The sequence below is a fragment of the Rhinolophus sinicus genome, linkage group LG01 (assembly GCF_036562045.2).
Source record: "Rhinolophus sinicus isolate RSC01 linkage group LG01, ASM3656204v1, whole genome shotgun sequence".
NCBI classification, from domain to species: domain Eukaryota; kingdom Metazoa; phylum Chordata; class Mammalia; order Chiroptera; family Rhinolophidae; genus Rhinolophus; species Rhinolophus sinicus.
In genome coordinates, this window is record NC_133751.1 from 69,785,379 (window position 1) to 69,804,684 (window position 19,306).

Genomic DNA, 19,306 nt, shown 5'->3' on the forward strand with positions numbered 1-19,306 from the left:
TTTAGATTTGTATTTAAAGGGGACCTTAAAAGGGTGTATCTAAATTCCACCCATTTTCCTCCAGAAACTAAGTTTGTTAGTTTTTCTTTCTAAATAGTTCAAAATTTAATGAAAATTTGATATATATTTTTTGGGTACTACCCTGGAAATGGTTCTGTGGTGAGCAATGCTTTCCTTGCTTTCTATCTCCACACTTTATAAAACAGCCTTGCCCAAAGCTCTTTTCCTCCTCTCCTCCAAACAGACCTATTGGGTGCTCAGAGAACAGCATACTGTTTAGATTTGTCCGGAAATGGCTCTCAGCTCCAGATGCAGCAAAAACAAACACAGTATATTATGTGGCCTCACTTAGCCTTCCTTTCCATTGCACACGCGTGAGATTGTTTAGAGGGGTTATGTCACTTTTAATATAATGCAGGAGTTCCACAAGATAAGTCACTCAAGGTTGCTGGCTGTTCAAGCATTTTCCATGTCACTGAATATATGGCATGGGGCAGTGGGGAAGAGTTTGGAAGAAAAATAGAAAAGAACACTTTAGTAATTATGTACCAGAATACAATAAATCTCACTTTCTTCAAACTCATTTGGAATTTGTGATGTTACCCTCTGCAAATCTAGATTAAATTTTAAAACCGCTTTTCCTACCTTAGGTAGTGAAGGTTTCTCCCCTCCCCCTTTTCTAACCATTGACTATTTGAAAGGCTATCACACAACTAACATTCCAATTTGGGATTGCGAGGTTAGGAAAGTCTAGTGCAGTTCGGTTTCAGAAACCCATCTACATTGTTGCCTCTGCTTTTCTTCCTAACCCCCCATGAAGTGTGTTCGTTTCTCACCGACTGTGCTCTGTGCATAACAGAAGTGGAAAGGTAGGGATAGGGAGTGACTCCTACATATCATTGTGCTAGCTGTGCTGTACTTATTTAACCCTTCCACTTTATCTAGGTTTACATTGTTATTTTACAGAGGAGAAAACCTCAGGGAGGGTGTGTATTGCTCAGTCACAGGCCTAGTAAATGGTGAACCAGGATTTAAACTCAAGCTCGTCTCTGTCCTTAACCCTTACACATACTGCCACTACACATGTACTATGAATCTCTAATCATATTTATTACATTTTATTACGTTTAACCCTAGGAAATTCTCCTGGGCAGGGGCCCTTTTTCCTGTCTCATCCTCTTGTCTAGCAGTGACAGCGAAGAGAAGGCCCCACCATCCACTATCAACTCGCTATAGCAGCAGGTACCACGTGGCACACACACAACTCATATTTTTTATTTGTAAATGGTTTTTGGTATGAAAGATAATTCAGAGATTGTAGTTTTATTGCCTTGTAGGACATTAACCTGTTTTCTATCTGCGTCAGGCATCCCCAAGACCACCCCCAGGTTCAAGGATTTGTTAGGACTCACCACACTCGGTGTGTAGTTCTACTCACAACTAGGATTCATTAGTGGAAGGATAAGAAGCAAAATCAGCAAAGGAAAAGGAACCTGCGGGGAAAACTAGGCACAAGCTTCCAAGAATTCTCTCCCAGTGGAGTCACACAGGATGAACTTAATTCCCCCAGCAGAGTTGTGACAGCATATGTGAAATGTCCACCGGGAAGCTTGTTCAACTCAGTGTCCCGTTTTTATTGGGAGCTGATCACTTAGGTAGGCTCTGTCTAGCACCTACCAAAATTCCAGACTCCCAGAAGGAAAGGTGTTCAGCACAAACCATATTTTTTGCAAAGTTGAGGCACACTGAGACACTTTTATCAGTACTGGGAATAGTGGACTCCTCCTAAAATTCAAGTTCCCAGACGACAGCCATGGGCCAACCTTGTAAGCAGGTCTGAGGATAAGCAGTCAGGCCTGCTATGTTAACTCTTTTTGGCACAAGAAATTTGTCCCAACATTCTTTCTTAATATATGTCATGTTTTTTTACTTTGACAGACATAATCCAAGAGACTAAAGTCCAACCAAATTTAAAAGCTAAAAAACATCAACTCAATAATATCAAGGCTAACTACTGCACAAGCTCATTTTAGTTATTAAAACTTTATATTTGCATTTCACATTTTCTTAATATATTTGCACTTCAGAAAGTCCTCTGATTTAGATGGTAACCACTTGGCTATTTGGACTTAAGGTACTTAATAAAACAGAAATGTTTCTGCAGGTAGGCAATAATATATAAAATTAATTACTTCTTTAGGTTATGAAAATGCATTTAAGATGAAATTCCCCCAAATATATTACATAAAGCCAAAATGTAGAAATGATGTAGCTCCTTTTTATCACTGTAGTTTTGAGCCTTTAAAAGATAACCTTAATTTTAAGCTCAAATATAACAAGCAGAATATATATGTACCTTTATTTTTTGAACTTTATTATGCTTTAGACATTTCTCCAATCATTTCAGATTTATTTTCCTATATTTCGTGAATTGCATTTTAAAATCAGAATTTTACAAATCTCCATCTACAATGATACGAAACAAAACCCCCCAAAATTAAGCTTTATTAATAATTCTAAGAAGAGAACACAATTAAAAGCTGGCACAGTTAGCAAAAGCATTAGAAGTTAAACATCTCTTTAATGAAAAAACAGAAAATATTTTAATGAAAAAAATATCAGAAAGTTGAAGGAGAAAACTTTCCAAACAGCAGCTGGTATAGTCAGCCCTTCATATCTGCAGATCCCACACCCCTGGATTTAACCAACCATGGATCAAAAATATTTTAAGAAAAACTCCAGAAAGTTGATCCCTAAACAATACAGTATAACAAATATTTACACAGCATTACATTGTTTTAGATATTATAAATAATCTAGAGGTGATTTAAAGTACACAGGAGGATGTTCGTAGGTTGTATGCAAATGCTATGCCGTTTTATATAATGGACTTGAGCATCCTCAGATTGCGGTGTCTGAGGCGTGTTAGGGGTGGGATCCTGAAGCCAATCCCTTGAGGATACAGACAGACTGTACTTTCTTCACAATTTGTATCACTTAAGTGCTAATACATCATTAAATAAATACTCATGTGATAATTACAAAATAGAGATTAAGAGGAAAAATCTTCTGAGTATCAGGATCTTCCTTTTGTTATCTCTCTTCCAATCTTCTGGATCCAACAGTTCACACACCAACTAAAAATGTGACTCTAGTTAACTATAGTTGAAAGCTTATCAATTAAGTCATCAATAGTGCAAACAAGAAGTTGAATGTCTGCTTTTTCCTTCATTCGGTGATCACTATCTTTTCGGAGGATGACATCTACATCCCTGCTGACTACTCGGTCTGCAACCTGCATCGATGTATGCCAAGGCACGATGTCATCTTTCATGCCATGGAGCAATCTGATAGGGCAGTTCACAGGAATAGGACTATGTAACAAGCAGTGGTGTTCCGCCTCTTTAATGAAACTGTATGGAACGTGATAAACTCCTTCTTCACTGTATTTTGATGGCATGTTCCACACGCCTTTCATCTCTATTTCTTTTTTTACCTATTGGGAAAAATTAGGAAAATAAAAGTATTTATGAAACATTAACACATGGAACAGTCTTAAATAACATGGAAAGCAGTCCTTGAGGAAGAGGAAAAGAGATAAAAATATATCAATGATAATTATCAGTAATTAAATACTACAGGCAAGGCACTGTGACAGGTATTTTACACATCGCATCTCATAAGATTCAAATAATTCAGTTATTATTTCATTTTTACAAAAAAGGATATTAGAGTTTAGAGAAGTTAAATATGTTCAAAGTTGAAAGGTAGAACTGTGGCTAGGATTCAAACTTAGATTTAACTAACTTTATCAGGTAAAATCTTAAATCAGGTGTTGCTTCACCCCAACTAAAAGGGAAAATGAAGGGGAGAAAAACACAATAATTTCTTGGAATATATTATATTCCAAATATATATAATTTCAGATATCATTCATATTAATAAAATCAAATCTTAGCAATAAAAATTGTTTAGATTTCAAAATCATAAACTTTTAGCACCTATATGAGAAGTTACTAAAATGGGGATGGGGTACGAAGAAAAGAAGGATCAAGCATAGAACTAAAAACGGAAAAATAAGACAGTATGTATTCTGAGACAATCAAGTACTGAGTATAAATAAAAATGTACAGTTTCTGCCTTTCAGAGTCCTATGGAATGAGAAAAAAAAATTTGTTTTGGCTGACAATGACGTCTTCCAAATACTTCCTAAAAACTGAGCAATGATATTTCTACACTTACTGCCTTAAAATGAAACATTGGGTATCTTTTGATTCTTGAAGAATTTTCACATTTAGATTTAATTTGTCTTAAACAATTTTCCTAATAAAAGTAACATATACTCATTACAGAAAACATGGGGAATTTATATAAAAAGAAATAAATCATCCATAATCCTACCTCACCTAGTGGATATAACAACCATTAATATTATGGCTTATTTCCTTCCAGTATTTTTCTATGTGTATAGTAAGTCCTCACTTAACATCATCCATAGGTTCTGAGACTTTAAGTGAAATGACATATAATGAAATCAATTTTAATTTAGGCTAATTGGTAAAAACAAACGTTAAATTCCTAAGGCAGCTCATCAACATTATAACAAAATGATGTTTAAAGAAAAACATTATTTGAGGATCCACTGTATTTGATTTTTATATATGTAATATATAAAATACATACCTATTACACATTCATGCATAGTTTTCTATGCTGCTTTACTTATTTAATACATATTTCTGGGTTTTAAAAATTCTATGAAAAATTTTAAAGACCACATAATAGTCCACTATAATCAATCTAAGATAATTGACTTGACTATTCCTATACTGCTGGATACTTCCATGAATATCTTTGAGCAAAAAGGTTTATACGTATACGAATAAATTCTCTGTAAATATTATCAGAACTTGAAAATGATAAATCAAGATACATACTGTGTAGTTTTAAGACTCTTGCAATCATATAATATGAAGGGCATTTCTGACTAGAAAAACAAGTGGGCATCTTATCAAAAATAAAAATATAAGGAAAGAAAAACCACATATATTTGAAAAATTTTGTATTTAAATTTTCGATAAAGATATGATTTTTCCATGTTTAAAGTTGTAAATTTATTGCAAATATGTAAAGGAAAACAAGAATTTAAGCAATAAAATATTTACAATATAATCTATATATACCGGGGATGCCAAAAAAATGGATACAAGTAGACACTTTGGTCAATGTTGCTCACGCAGTAGTTCGCCGTAATCAGAAGTGTCTGGACGCTGATGGCAACCAATTTGAGCACCTCTTGTAATTGCAGATGTCAAACTTGACTTGTATTCATTTTTTGCTATCGGTATATAAAGAATATTATAATTTTAATAGTTTTTTGCTTTCTTAAAATGTGTATACATTTTTTTGTCACCCTCTGTATATTTAGGCATTTTAATGCATTTTTTTAAATTCCAAAAAGATTTGATTCAGTTGAATTGAGCAGTTGAAGTCAATTTATTTCAGTGAAAAAAGCTGTATGTCTGAAATGCATACTTTTAAATATCTGTTTCAAATGATTTGAAATTAATGAAAATCAAAAAGCTATAAGATATATGAATCTATATTAATATCATGGGATTTTTCTGCATTAAAACATGTGAACCAAATATTTAAAGCAAAAATGATAATTCAGTTATCCTCAAACTAGTCAGGATTACTCCTGAATTTATAATTTCAGTAATTAAAACTTAGTTGCACTGGTTATTAGATGAAGAAGGAACTATCATAATTATTGAGACACAATTAATAACAGTTTCATTTTAAGCATCCTTGCCTTCAACTAGCTGTTATCTGCTACTGAATTGAATATTGTCCATTTGAAGAACAAACTTTATATAAAATGTAATATGTCCCGAATCCTCCAAAAAAAAGTTCAGAAATAGCAAAAACAGCATTAACCAAAAAAAAAAAAGTATAATATGCATAAGGTCTTCAACGAAAAGAAACTGTATCAAGCAAGACAACGTGGTTGTGAAGTTTGGGTTCCAAACAGCTGTGCCTCCTGTCTGGCGCCCTCTTGTGTCCAAAGAAGGAGACAATGATTAGAGTCCGTGAAGAGGGAAGACAAGGTCCCGCACAATGCGAAATGCTGGGTCTTAAGATCCCAGGGCTAGAGAAGATAATGAAAATCTCCAATTCTACTCCCTTGACACTGTTAGGGCTAGCTGTGTGGGTGAAAAAAAAAAAAAAAGATAGTGATCCTAGTGTCCCTACTCTTTCCTTACATGTGCTTTTAATTAACAAGGGATTAATATGTATCTGTTAATGGCCATTTGCTGGTCTGATTTAGGATTAGCAAAATATGCTCCGACTTCAGATCTTCTTAGTCACTTAGTGGGTATCTACCATATCCTTTTTCTGAGTGATATGACTATACACACATAAACAGAAATGTACGCAGATCTTGCCATTTACCAATAATTCTCCCAAATTGTTAATCAATTCCTTTCCAATCAGCGATGTTCTTGAAATAATTTCCTACCATGAGAAGCACTGTATTACTGGGTTAGAGGATGGGGTGAGTGGTCCAAGATTTAGATGCAGAAAGATGCAATGGCAGGAAAATATAGCAGCATGAGGACACTGAGCAACTATGTATGAGAAACAATCAAGAAAGTGAAAAAAAATTTTCACAAATGGGAGATAAGTGCAAGAAAAACCAGCTTCACAATTTTAGCCCTGATAGGAAGTCATATGAAAAACCTGACTATACAGTCAATACCATTTTTTAAGGAGCTGGGAAGAACAACATGAACTATGAATAAACTTAGAACAGATAATATGGCACTGAGTTCTATGCAGAATTTGAGGCAAAAGTCAATGACATGTTACGAATCAACGCTATATATGCTTTTCTCTTTTTTCTCCTCCTGCTCCTCCATTCTCTAGAGCAGGCTTCTCCAACTTCACCTGAGAGACTTGTTCAAAACAGATTACTGGGCCACACGCCCAGTTTCTGATTCAGCTAGTCTTGGGTGAAGCTTAAAAATATGCATTTCTAGCCTGGGGACTATACTTTTTGAATCACTGCTCTAGACTGTTTTTCTTTTATTCTGGGCTTCAGGGCTGACAGGATGTTAGTCCCACAGGTGAAATTTAGATCCCTTGTGTGTGTGTGTGTGGAAAACACCCAAGGAGAACTCAAATGATTGCAAACATAAATAAATAAATAACACACAAAAACAAACAGCGGTTACCTACTATTTCTTTGTTTGCAGACAGCTGAAGTGCTTAAACATATGTCCAATAATAAAGTATACTAAACTAACTGCCTTGCCAGTTATTTCAGAAATCTCATTTCTAGCATGATCTGCTGAAGGACGTGCTAATACGTACTGAAAAGCACCTTTTATTTTTCAAGGTGAGAATTAGGAGTGGCAACTGGCAAAAAAGGAATGCCAACTAAGTGTCTAAATCAGGAATGGCAAGTCTCATCTCCTGGGTGCTAATTTTGATTGACAGTGTGTGTTTGGAGACCTCTGCTAAGAAAGGACCTAGGACTGCTTTCAAGCTAAAAAGTTTCATGATTGATTAGTCAAGTCTAACATGGTCAGAAGAATAGGTACTATTTCCCTTATTCCACAAAATAAGAATAAGAGGTACAAGAAAATACCATAATGTACGACGTATGCTATCTAAGTAAATGTGATTAATAAAGAAAATGTGGCTAAAAAAAGAAATTTAAAGTGCAATTTCATTAATGTGGCTCAATTATTTGAGAGAATGATTGAAGGGACTGGAGAAAAGGAAGCCTTAAACAAGAGACCAAGTAACAAAGCAAAGAGATTGTATATAAAAAGCAGCTAAATCACAAGATGGGTCAACAAGGACGGACAATTAAGTTTGCAAACTCATCCTATATACCTCATTGCTGAAGATCACTATGGTCACCTTCGAAGTACTCCCCTTGGGAAGCTATGCACCAATGCCAGAGCCTAGTTCACCCTTCAAAGCAACTTTGGAACTCTTTATCTGGAATGGCCTTCAGAGCTGTCGTCACATTACCCTTGATGTCCTGAATGTCATCAAAATGTCTTCCTTTCAATATTTCCTTTATCTTTGGGTAAGGAATGAAGTCATCGGGGGCCAGATCACGTGAGTAGGGAGGGTGTTCCAATACAGTTATTTGTTTCCTGGCTAAAAACTCCCTCACAGACAGTGCCGTGTGAGCCGGTGCATTGTCGTGATGCAAGAGCCATGAATTGTTGGCAAAAAGTTCACGTAGTTTTTGTCTAACTTTTTCATGCAGCCTTTTCAGCATTTCCAAATAGTAAACTTGGTTAACTGTTTATGCAATTGGTACAAATTCATAATGAATAATCCCTCCGATACCAAAAAAAATGTTGGAAACATTGTTGCAACAAGTTTGTGAACTTAATTGTCAGACCTTGTTAAGTCAAAGGGTAATACATGAATAAATATTCAAAGAAAGAAGGAGCAGAAGAATGACAAGAGGTTCCCCCTGAGGTTTCCTGTGACTTACCTCAACAGGAAGCTGATTAAACTGTGTCACAACGCCATCTACAGCTGTAGCTACACCAATAAGAGCTACAACTTTTTGTGGCCGTGCAATTGCGGCATGAAACATAAGCCATCCACCAAGGCTAGATCCAACTAGTATCTAAAAATAAAAATACGTAGTTTTAAAGAGGAATTTCTTTTTCTCGTCTCTAAGGGGAGTGAGTAATTTAATAGAATGTATGTACTTTCTTCTTTTATATCCTTTGGCTCCAAGACTTTTAATATTTGACACAAAGTAGAATTAAAATTGATTACTTTTTGTTAAATATAATAGAGAATTACAAAAATAAAATTTATAGAAAGTAAAATGCTACTTACACTTTATAAGAAAGTGAAAATGACAGAACTATTTCAAAGCAAATATCAAAATTGATTGTTAAACATTTAAAATATTAAATGTTCGTATCTAACAAAACAGCTCAAATGTCACAAGATTATAGTCAACAATTAAACAAAAACAGTCACCTGTGGTCCTACAGCTAAGTCATCAATTATAGAAAGAACATCTTTTCTCCATCTTCCCACTGTACATTCTTGTAAGTTACCATCTGAATTTCCAACTCCTGAGTAATCAAACCTGGAAAAATGGAAAATATATATCTATATCTAGATGTCTATCTATATATTTGCTTCTCTGATTTTTAAGGAAGATAGCACATTCATCATTATTACAATGCCAAAAATATATTAAAATAAAACACTGAAGTCAATATACGAATATATGTCAGCAAATCCTATTGGTTGAACCGTCAAATATCTCTTATAGCCACTTACTTTTTGACCCCCTCCACTGCGGCCAGCCTGGTCTAAGTCACCACCCTCTCTCAACCAGACTAAGACAAGAGTCTCCTTTTCCATTTTTCACCCTCACAGTCTGTTCCCCACACTGTAGTCAGTGACCCTTTTAAAACAAAAATCTTGTCTTGTACAAACCCTCCAAAGGCTTTCTATAATCTTTAAATAAAATTTGAAGTCCTTACTATACTTTGGCCCGTGACTACTTCTCTGATCTCATTTCTCACTGTTTTCTCTTTCTCCCAATTATACGCTCACTTTACTTCTTGAAGTTAATGGAACACATCACCCCTGTTTCTGCCTCAGGAGTTTTACGTCAGCTTTTCCCTCCACTTGGAATACTCTACCTCCCGATATCCACTTAGATTACTCTCTCACTTGATTTCAAATATTACAGCCCCAGAGAGGCCTTCTGTGACCATTCAACCTAAAATTGTGCTTCTTTCACCATTCTCTATTTCCTTACCCTGTTTTATTTTCTTCATAGCAAATACTGATACTTGACACTATATATGATATTTGGTTATTTGTCTCCCACATTACAATAGAAGCTCCATATAGGCACAGGCTTTGCTTTGTTATTTTCCACCACTGCTTTCCCAGTGCCTAGGTCAGTACCCGGCAAGTGCTTAGTGTATATTTACTAAATTAGTGGAAAGGAAAGAGGAGATCAGAATCAAATTCATCATCACTAGCCCATCCACTTAGTTTGCTTCTCCTTCCAACTTTCTAGTTCTTCAGGTTCAAAGTCTGCCTGATCTGTGAATTTTACCTCTCAAGGTCTCAATTCAATAAGTTATGAAGTATCATACGACTCGTGCAGATTACTGTAAACCCTAGTCATATAGAACTACTCCCAAGTCCTAGATAAGCCCTTCCATAACTTTGAGCCTTTGTTTGCATCATGTTCCACTGCCTAGGCCTTCTTTCCCCACCCAAATTCCTAGTCATCCTTTAAGTCATGTCACCTCCTTTGAGGAACATTCTTTGACACATCTACCCTGTTTAGTATAAGTGAGTCCCTTTTGTATGTACTCAAAGAACACTTTTCATATTGTGTGTTGCAATCAAGTTTTGAATATTTGTCTCTCTATGACTAGAATGTCACTTCTTCAAGGGCGGGCTTCAAGGTCATTTCAAGTTTGTTTTTCCAGGGTATAGAACATTGACTGTCCTGGACCATCCTCACTCACTCACTTCTTCTCCCATTCATCCCTTTCTCTGTAATTTGGTAAGACCAGTATCTTGGTGCAGGTCTTTGTCACCTTAAAACTAGCCTATCGCAGTAGCCTCCTAGCTATACCTGTATGACTAGTCTCTCCAAATGGATCACTCTATACCTCTCAGGTTTTTTCTAAAAGATTATATTGATATGGCATTAATTTCAGTGGCTCCAGTGACATACAACATAAAAATTTAGTGCTTTAACCTATTTTTTTTAGACCATTATGTTCTGGCCACCTCAGATGGACCTTTTATCATTTCATCAGAAGAAATTACTGCCTTAGCCAAATTGATCACCTTGCTGTTTCTAAAATAGGTTCTACGTTTTCTGTCTCTGTTTCGGGGCTCACACTATTTCCTTCACCTGGAATACCTTCTCCCATCACCTTCATTAGTAATATCCTCTCTCAGAGCTTACTCCAAATGAAACTTTTTTTGCTAGAAAGGCTTCTCAGACAAGTTGGGAAAAACAAAACAAAACAAAAAAAACTCTACCTAATGAAACCTCTACAGATTTTATTTTTATCAATCACAATCAATTTCTTATATCCTGCTTTATAAGACTGTTTGTGTGTGTACGTGTCTGATCATTCCTGTGAGATTACAAGATCTTGAAGGAAGAAAACCATCTCATTTCTATCTCTGCGTTCTTCATAGTGGGTAGGCATGTAAACCTCACACACTGAATATTATAATACATTCTAAATGAATAGAAGTGGAAGATAAAAGAATTCCTTTATTCAAATTTAAAGCTTTCACATTTTTCTGATTCTTAAAATCTGTTGAAAACTAATAAATCCTAGTATGTTTCGTGCACATGTAAGACTATATACGTGATATATAGCGTATACATATTTTCTTACAGATAAGAGATTTTTAAGTGATGGAGGAAGAAGAAATTAAAATTTTCTTTAGGTATATAGCAAAATAATTTTGGATCATTGGAAAATAGTGTAACGAGGCAGCTGTTGAATCTAAATCACAGTTATTTCCCTTCAGTCCAAGACAGGTAGAAGAAAGATCAGGGAGAAGAGGGGAGAATGGTACCAACTAATTCTCCTTTTTCCCTGCCTTGGTGGGCAACTGGACATTTCTACTTGCTGCATCTTTTACAGTTGCCATCCAAATATATGGTGAAGATGCGAAATACATGTACAGCCCCTTAGTAAATGAAATTATAACCATTTAGTGACACTAATAAATACAGTTATAAGTAAAAAATAGAGTTCATTCTTGCTGAACCCTAACCAAAAGACACAGATAATTCAAACATATGCAGCAGTTTAGGACTTTTAAACACAGTAACAAAAGTCTGTCTAGCAGTCTCAATACTCTAGGACACATTCCCAAATCTAGAATTAAAAATTCTAATAGAAATAACTATGAGAGAATACCAGCCCTAAAACCATGTTATATTCCTTAGCTCTGACTCAATTTTATTTTAGGCATAGTGACAGGACATTAAGAAAACATTTTCATCTAGCCATATATACCACTTCTTGTATAATATACAAAACTAACCATTTCCTCCTTCAAGATCTAAATTTTACAGCCACAATCACAACAAAATTAAACTCAGAAATTGGAGTGTAAACAGAAGATAAAATCTCTTATAACAAGCTAAAATACAATCAGTAGTTAATGGTGATTAGACGTTAATGAAGTTTTGATAAAAGCAAATAGAAAGGAACTTGATCAAATTAAAAATTTGTAGTGAAGGGTTATACTCCATAAAGATTTATAAAGATATACACAGGCTACAATTTACTATAGTACCATTTAACAGTCCGTACATACTATACTCTCATCACAATTATATAATATACCTTTAAAAAGAAAATGTATTTCACATGTATCAAAAATGCAGAAAACCCACATATATCTTATAGGGCAATAAGAACTGGTTATAGCTCTCGTAATCTCAATTTAAATCCAAGAACTGGTAGAATGACAATTTCTTGATTCAAAATTTTTTGTGGACAAAAAGGGAGAATGACGGCAATATTTCTGATAGTCCGTTGTTTTGCTCAGGGTAGGCCCCTTACTTCTTACTCAAATCCTAACTATTTTTCAGCATTCCTTTATAAAGTCTTTTCTATCCACTTCAACCCCTAGTTTTCTTTTTCTCACTTTATACAATTAAGTGTATTGATTTTTTGATGCAATCACATTTTGATGAGTATTTTTGTTCAGTTTCTCAGATGTATTTTATCCTGTTTTCCCATCCCGATAAAAGATTCTTAAGGGCAATGGCCATGTTTTATAATTCTTTGTATGTTTTACAGCATCTAGTGCTGTAAAAGCCTACTTGCAAAAGATATTCAGTTGTGAAGGGTGTAAATGTCTAACTATTACATTGTTCTGTACACCTGAAACTAATAAAAAAGTGAATAATTTGATATTAAAAAAAGATTCAGAATAACAGTTAAGTCAGAACAGATTTTTAAGAATTCTGAGCAGGAAAATGAAATAATTTACTTAATTTGATAAAAGAAAAAACACTAAATCCATATAATTGACATAATTTCTGCCAATATATTGACCAACGTCTAAAAGTTTTTATTTTTATTTATAGTTATTTGTTTTATTCTTAAAAGCTATATTTCCTAGATCTATTGAGTGAATGTTAGTGAAACTACTCTTCTCAAAATTTAGATGAATAGATTTTTAGGCTGTTAGTGCTAGCTAGAAAATAATTCAGAAATAATCTTTAATCCAACCTCTTCCTTTTTTAATGAAGAAAATAGGTCCAGTGTTTATTAACTGATTCAGCTTGTCATAGTCATTGCGAGAATTGATTCTAGAATCCATGTTTCTTGAATTCCAGACCTGGGATCTTTCTACCAAACCATACAGTGTTTCTCCAAAAATAAGACCTAGCCATACAATCAGCTCCAATGTATCTTTTGGAGCAAAAATTAATATAATGCCCAGTATATTATATATATTTATATTGTATTATGCTATGTTATATTATACTATACTATATTATACTATACTGTACTATATTATATTAGACCTAGCCGTATATTATAGTAAAATAAGACCGGGTCTTATATTAATTTTTGCTCCAAAAGACGCTGATTGTCCGACTAGGTCTTATTTTTGGGGAAACACAGTACTATTTCTTATGGCAAATCACGCACTGAATAAATGATTTTTATAGGTAAATAAATCTAATAACAACAACGTAAACATGTTATTTCACTAAAATAATTATCAATATGAAATTTTATGAATTGTGAAATCAAGTTTTAGTTATACAACACATATCGCTATTTATGCTTACACAAATTCAGATGAAAGAGTGAGGGGGGGAAAAAAACTCAGTGGAAACGTGAATTACATAATGCTAATTTCACAATACAGCAGGTCCTCCAATAATGTCGTTTTGTTCAAGGTTGTTTTGTTATAATGTTGATGAGATGTCATAGGAAATTAGTTCTTGTTCGTATTAATTAGCCCATGGTAAATTGGTTTCATTATACATTGTTTCACTTAAAGTCGCAGAACTTATCAACGACGGTAAGTGAGGACTTACTGTACTTTTACGAACACATAGTATTTTTAAATACATGCATTAAAAGTAAGGTAATAAACAGACGTCAAATAAAAGTCCTTAAATCCTTAATGGAAAACCACAATACAATTACAAAAGATTACAAGAAAGCCAACTAGTATACTGGCTTCTTGACATGTTAGGTTATTGTAGCTATAGAGCTTAGTTATCACTATTTTCCTTTCCTGCCAGCATGTGAGTGTGGCACAAAGACCTTTAAAAAAGGCCTTTTAAAACTTGCATTTACAGAACTCTAAATCACAAGATGAAAGTTTACAGGCCATTAAAAGAAATTAAACTATAAAAATGCTGGCATTTGCTTTAATTGGTTAGAACAGAAGTAATTCTTCGCTGCCATACTAAATAGCAGTAATATTTTCTTTAAAATATGTTGCTCCTACCTTATATAGGCGTGACCTAGAGAGCTGCAAAACTCCTCAATCGCCAATGCTTTTGTACCATTCATACTAGAAACATAGCCAGGGATGAAGATAATTCCTGGACTTTTGCCTTTTAATCTTTTATAAGCCAGGTTTGGAAGGTCTGGTCGACTAAGGAAAGAGACTGATGACTTTTGTCTGCAAGCTAAACAAAGTACACAAAACATAAACTATAATTTGTAAATACTGTTTTTGGAAAACCATATATATTTTCAATCTTAACTTTGTTAACTTGTCAAACTAATGTCAAATACTATTTCCGTTTAATAGGAAAAACTAAAACAGACTTGAAATATTAGTCACAAGTTTGTGCATTTTTTTAAAAATTTTATTTTATTAAATTTATCGGGGTGACAATTGCTAGTAAAATTACATAGATTTCAGGTGTATAATTCTGTATTACATCATCTATAAATCCCATTGTGTGTTCATCACCCAGAGTCAGTTCTCCTTCCATTACCATATATTTAATTCCCCTTACCCTCATCTCCTACCCCCCGCCCCCCTTACCCTCTGGTAACCACTGAACTATTGTCTGTGTCTATGAGTTTCTGTTTCTCATTTTACATATTTTTAAAATCATTTCAAAATCAGTATCTTTTTTGAGCAAGGTTTAATTTTTTTATTTTTATTTTTTTTAAGATTTTATTGGGGAAGGGGAACAGGACTTTATTGGGGAACAATGTGTACTTCCAGGATTTTTTCCAAGTCAAGTTGTTGTCCTTTCAATCTTAGTTGCAGCTCAGCTCCAGGTCCAGTTGCCGTTGTTAGTTGCAGGGGGCGCAGCCCACCATCCCTTGTGGGAGTTGAACTGGCAACTTTGTGGTAGAGAGGATGTGCTCCAACTGAGACATGTGGGAGCTCAGTGGCAGCTCAGCTCAAGATGCCGTGTTCAATCTTAGTTGCAGGGGGAAGAGCCCACCATCCCTTGCGGGAATCAAGGAGTTGAACCGGCAACCTTGTGGTTGAGAGTCCACTGGTCCTTGTGGGAATTGACACGGCAGCCTTTGGCATTAGGAGCATGGAGCTCCAACCGCCTGAGCTACAGGTCGGCCTGCAAGGTTTAATCTTGATTCTTCCAAAATACACAATGAGGTAGAAATTTCAAGGCAACAAGACAGAGACTCATCAAAAATATTCTCCTGTTGCTGCTGTATCATCTCTCCTAAACAGCATCAATCAACATTCAGATTTACTTACACCAATTTTAGCCTTCTCTTGTGATATTTTTGCCTTCTAATTTTCTTTTAAAAATGTTTGAGTAGTTTGGCACCCTCTACTTTCTGGTGGGGAGAGGGAGAAACAAAGTTAGTCGGCCCTTGAGAAACTGTTTCAAAGGAGGAGGTGCTGTGCCCCTTTTATTACTGACTCCCTTTCTACCCACTAAATCATGGGACATGGTAATAGCTAATCATGATTCCCTATCAGCTGAGGTGCACTCAATGAACAGTTTCTTTACAAGTAACCTTGAAAAACATATGATAGTATAATTTTTGGAAAAAGATTTCTCATAGGACTCTGCAATCACTGTGCTTTATTTGTTGGTTTGACTTTCTGTGACTGGTACACATAGATCTCAGTGCAATTTAAGTACAACAGCACAACTGGTAAACCTTACAAATTACTCCATTTTATTGCTTTTAAAGTTCTTTCCCTACTATAAAATCAATACTTGCTCTTCAAAAAAATGTAGAAAGATATTAAAAACCAAGAAGTCATTTACAATCCCACCTCCTCCTTCCAAAGAAATTAGGTTTGTGTATTTCATTAGTCTTTTACCAGACCAAAAAATTTCTTCTTTTATATTACATGAAACCTTCCTCCACTTTACTGTGACTAATAAAAACTTCTCAGTCTCTTCATGTGAGCTGATAAAGTTTTCCTCAGTTTGGATTTCACAAGCTGATTTTAAAAAAATGGAATTGGAGGCCTTAAAGTTGTTTCAAAGTTTCAATGCACAGTGAAATATGTCAAATTTAAAAGTTCTAGTGAAAAACAGGGCTAGTAGGAGCCAGTTATGTTGGTTGGCAGGTTGTATCTCCAAAGTGTTCATTATCCATTTCCTTAGCTCAGCCCTCAAAAAATCCTTCCTTTCTTCTTTTCGATACTACTTCCTAACCCAGGAATTTCTCCCTGAGACAACAACAATTTATTTAATCTTGGGGAGTTATAAGTGCACAGGTTAACATTACATCCATTAGTGATCTTTGTACAATAAGGACAAACTCAAAGCCTGGTGCATAAGTGCTCAATAACTGGTTCCTAATAGATGAAAGAATATTATACTCTAGGTAATGAAATTACATACTATATTTTGCCAGAGAAACATATATATGATGTCTTTTGGTTGTACACAATTGAATGTAAGTTAAACTGGTTATATATGTTTAAAAATGTTAACTCAAAGAGTATCTGCAATGACAATTCCCATTCCAAGCAATCATGCATCTGATAGCTGTGTGAACAACAGAACCAAAAACTAAAAAAAGGCACAATTCAGAAAGACAGACGATATATATGGGAGGCTGGGCGTGGGGATGGAGTGGGACTTGGAAGAACCAAACACAAGATAAAGAAAATATTCAGGTGCTCTGATTTTTTTATTCAAATTCTAGTTTGAAGTAATGATTATGGTTTTCACTGAGCGGAACCATCGAGAAGGCAAAACTAGAAATTAGGCTTGATGACACTGTCTACACTTTTACAAAGAAAATGTTCAAATTGTAAATTCCCTCAAACCAAGAGAGGGCAGGTCAAAGCATCTTAACACAGAATCACGACCTGTAAACCCCTTAGAACCCGCAGAGAAAAAAAAAAGAAAAAGCAACTAATAATCAAATGCATTAAATGCACTTGTTAATTTTTCCTATTTGGCTCTTAATGCAGAGAAAGCAGGCGGAGAGCAAGAGCCTTAAACTAAAGGGCGTAAATGCCAGCAAGGGCCGGAGCTGCCCAGGATACCCTCGAACCACCGCAGAGCTCTCTCCATAGCCTTTACCAAAATTGTCGAAAACGCCCAGCACTGGAGTAACTGAGAACAGAGGAAGAACAGTTTTGAATGGGGCGCCAAAAATTCACTGCACGGAAACGGACAAAACCAGGGTTGTTCGAAAACACGCGTCCCACTCCCGCCTTTCGGACACTAACCTGGGAGCCCCCGTGGCGTTCTCTCCGGCTTCCGTGCAAGTAACGCGCTGAGGCCACGGTGAAAGCCGAAGGCCGTGGAGCCCCATCTCCGACAAGGATCCCAGGCAGCCACGGACGCCAGGCCCAGTCCCGCCATCTTCCCAGCGGCCTCCGCGCCCCGCGCTGACCTACCCAGGAACTGAGGCTGCGCATGCGTGGCCGGCTGGCTGACGGGAGTTGTTCGTCAGAACCTGGATGACTTGCAAGACCGGGAGGGCGCACCCTGGCAGTCATCGCTCTTGTCAGACTTTCGCTTTTGGGTTGTTGGTTCTCCTGTTAGGGAGTTTTGGCCTCTGACAATTAGGAATGTTTGAGTGGCGGCTCGGTAGACTGCTTATTCAGTGGGCAGGCAGATAATCCAGGACTGGAAGCGAGGAGAGGACCGTAAACAACGTTCCTAGCTACGGAATCATCTCATCAACCGGACTCTCGGGAGCTGAAGCATAAAATGCTAGGCTTGCTCCATTATAAGTCGCTCTCATCCCGAGTTTTAACCTGTACTGGAAATGTTCTTAAGATCTGACCTTAGTCTTGCTCCTATACATAGCTGGAGTGGAATGAATATTCGCTGCTTCTTCACCCCTGTTTAATTCGTTTTTATTCTAGCTCTTCCAATGCCTAACTATTGAATTATTCTGGCCTTTGCCTCATTCTGTATGAAAAAATGAATCCCAGTTGATGAACGATCTCAATGGTAGAATAAAACAGGATTAAATATACTTCGGAGGATATTTTATAGTCTGGGGATAGAAGGGACTTTCTTAAGCAAGATTTGAAACCTTCAAATTACAAATAAAAATGTTTGACTATATATGGATTTAAATTTTTTGAATAGCAAAAGACACTTCAAATCAAAGAATTTAGAAAAATTGACTTTACAGCAAACCGAGAACTTCTACTCAGTCTCCTAGAAATTATATATATATATATATATATATATATATATATATATATATATATATATACATAATTCCAATAAAATTGGCAAATGTCTGTGAATAGGCAGTTCGTATGTGTTGTGGACGTAAAAGGGGTCACATAGTAAGCCTGACAAGCTCAGGGGAGCCTGGCATGGTGGGCCTTACAAACTCAGAGACCAAAGGTAACCCCACAGGATGGGCTGAACATAAAAATTCCTAACTAAAAATGGGTCATGGTGGGTAGTCACCGCCAAGGCCTATAGTTTCCTTGACAAAGTTCAATCTTTACCTTTGAAATGTCAGCGTAATCTCCTCTTCCAGAACCTTCAGAGCACACCCACCATACCAGAAGACAACAGAACCCCTCATTGTTATCTTGTTTCCTGAATATCATCTCTATGTGCTGTAAATGTTAATTATGAACTATCCTGTACACACCAATGTAAAAGAAGTATGTGTCTGTTTTACTTTTTATCCAATTCCAGAGATTTCCTCGTTTTACTTTCTTTCACTGTCTTAATCTACCACCAATGAATTTCATGTAACCCTCTTTATGTCTCCTCCTTTGATTCTAATGTATAAAATAAGCTGCAAAACTGCCATCCTTTGGAATATTTTCT

General features: G+C 35.7%; 1 protein-coding gene across 1 annotated transcript; it reads right to left on the reverse strand.

The window, feature by feature from the left end:
* Positions 1-2,353: 2,353 nt before the first annotated feature.
* ABHD10 (abhydrolase domain containing 10, depalmitoylase) lies at positions 2,354-18,084 on the reverse strand. The gene is made up of 5 exons (XM_019715183.2): positions 17,728-18,084; positions 14,542-14,725; positions 9,028-9,139; positions 8,525-8,662; positions 2,354-3,496 (listed from the first exon to the last, which is right to left on the reverse strand). The coding sequence occupies exons 1-5, from the start codon at positions 17,861-17,863 to the stop codon at positions 3,152-3,154; spliced, it is 915 nt and encodes a 304-aa protein (XP_019570742.1). The 5' UTR covers positions 17,864-18,084; the 3' UTR covers positions 2,354-3,151.
* Positions 18,085-19,306: the final 1,222 nt, after the last annotated feature.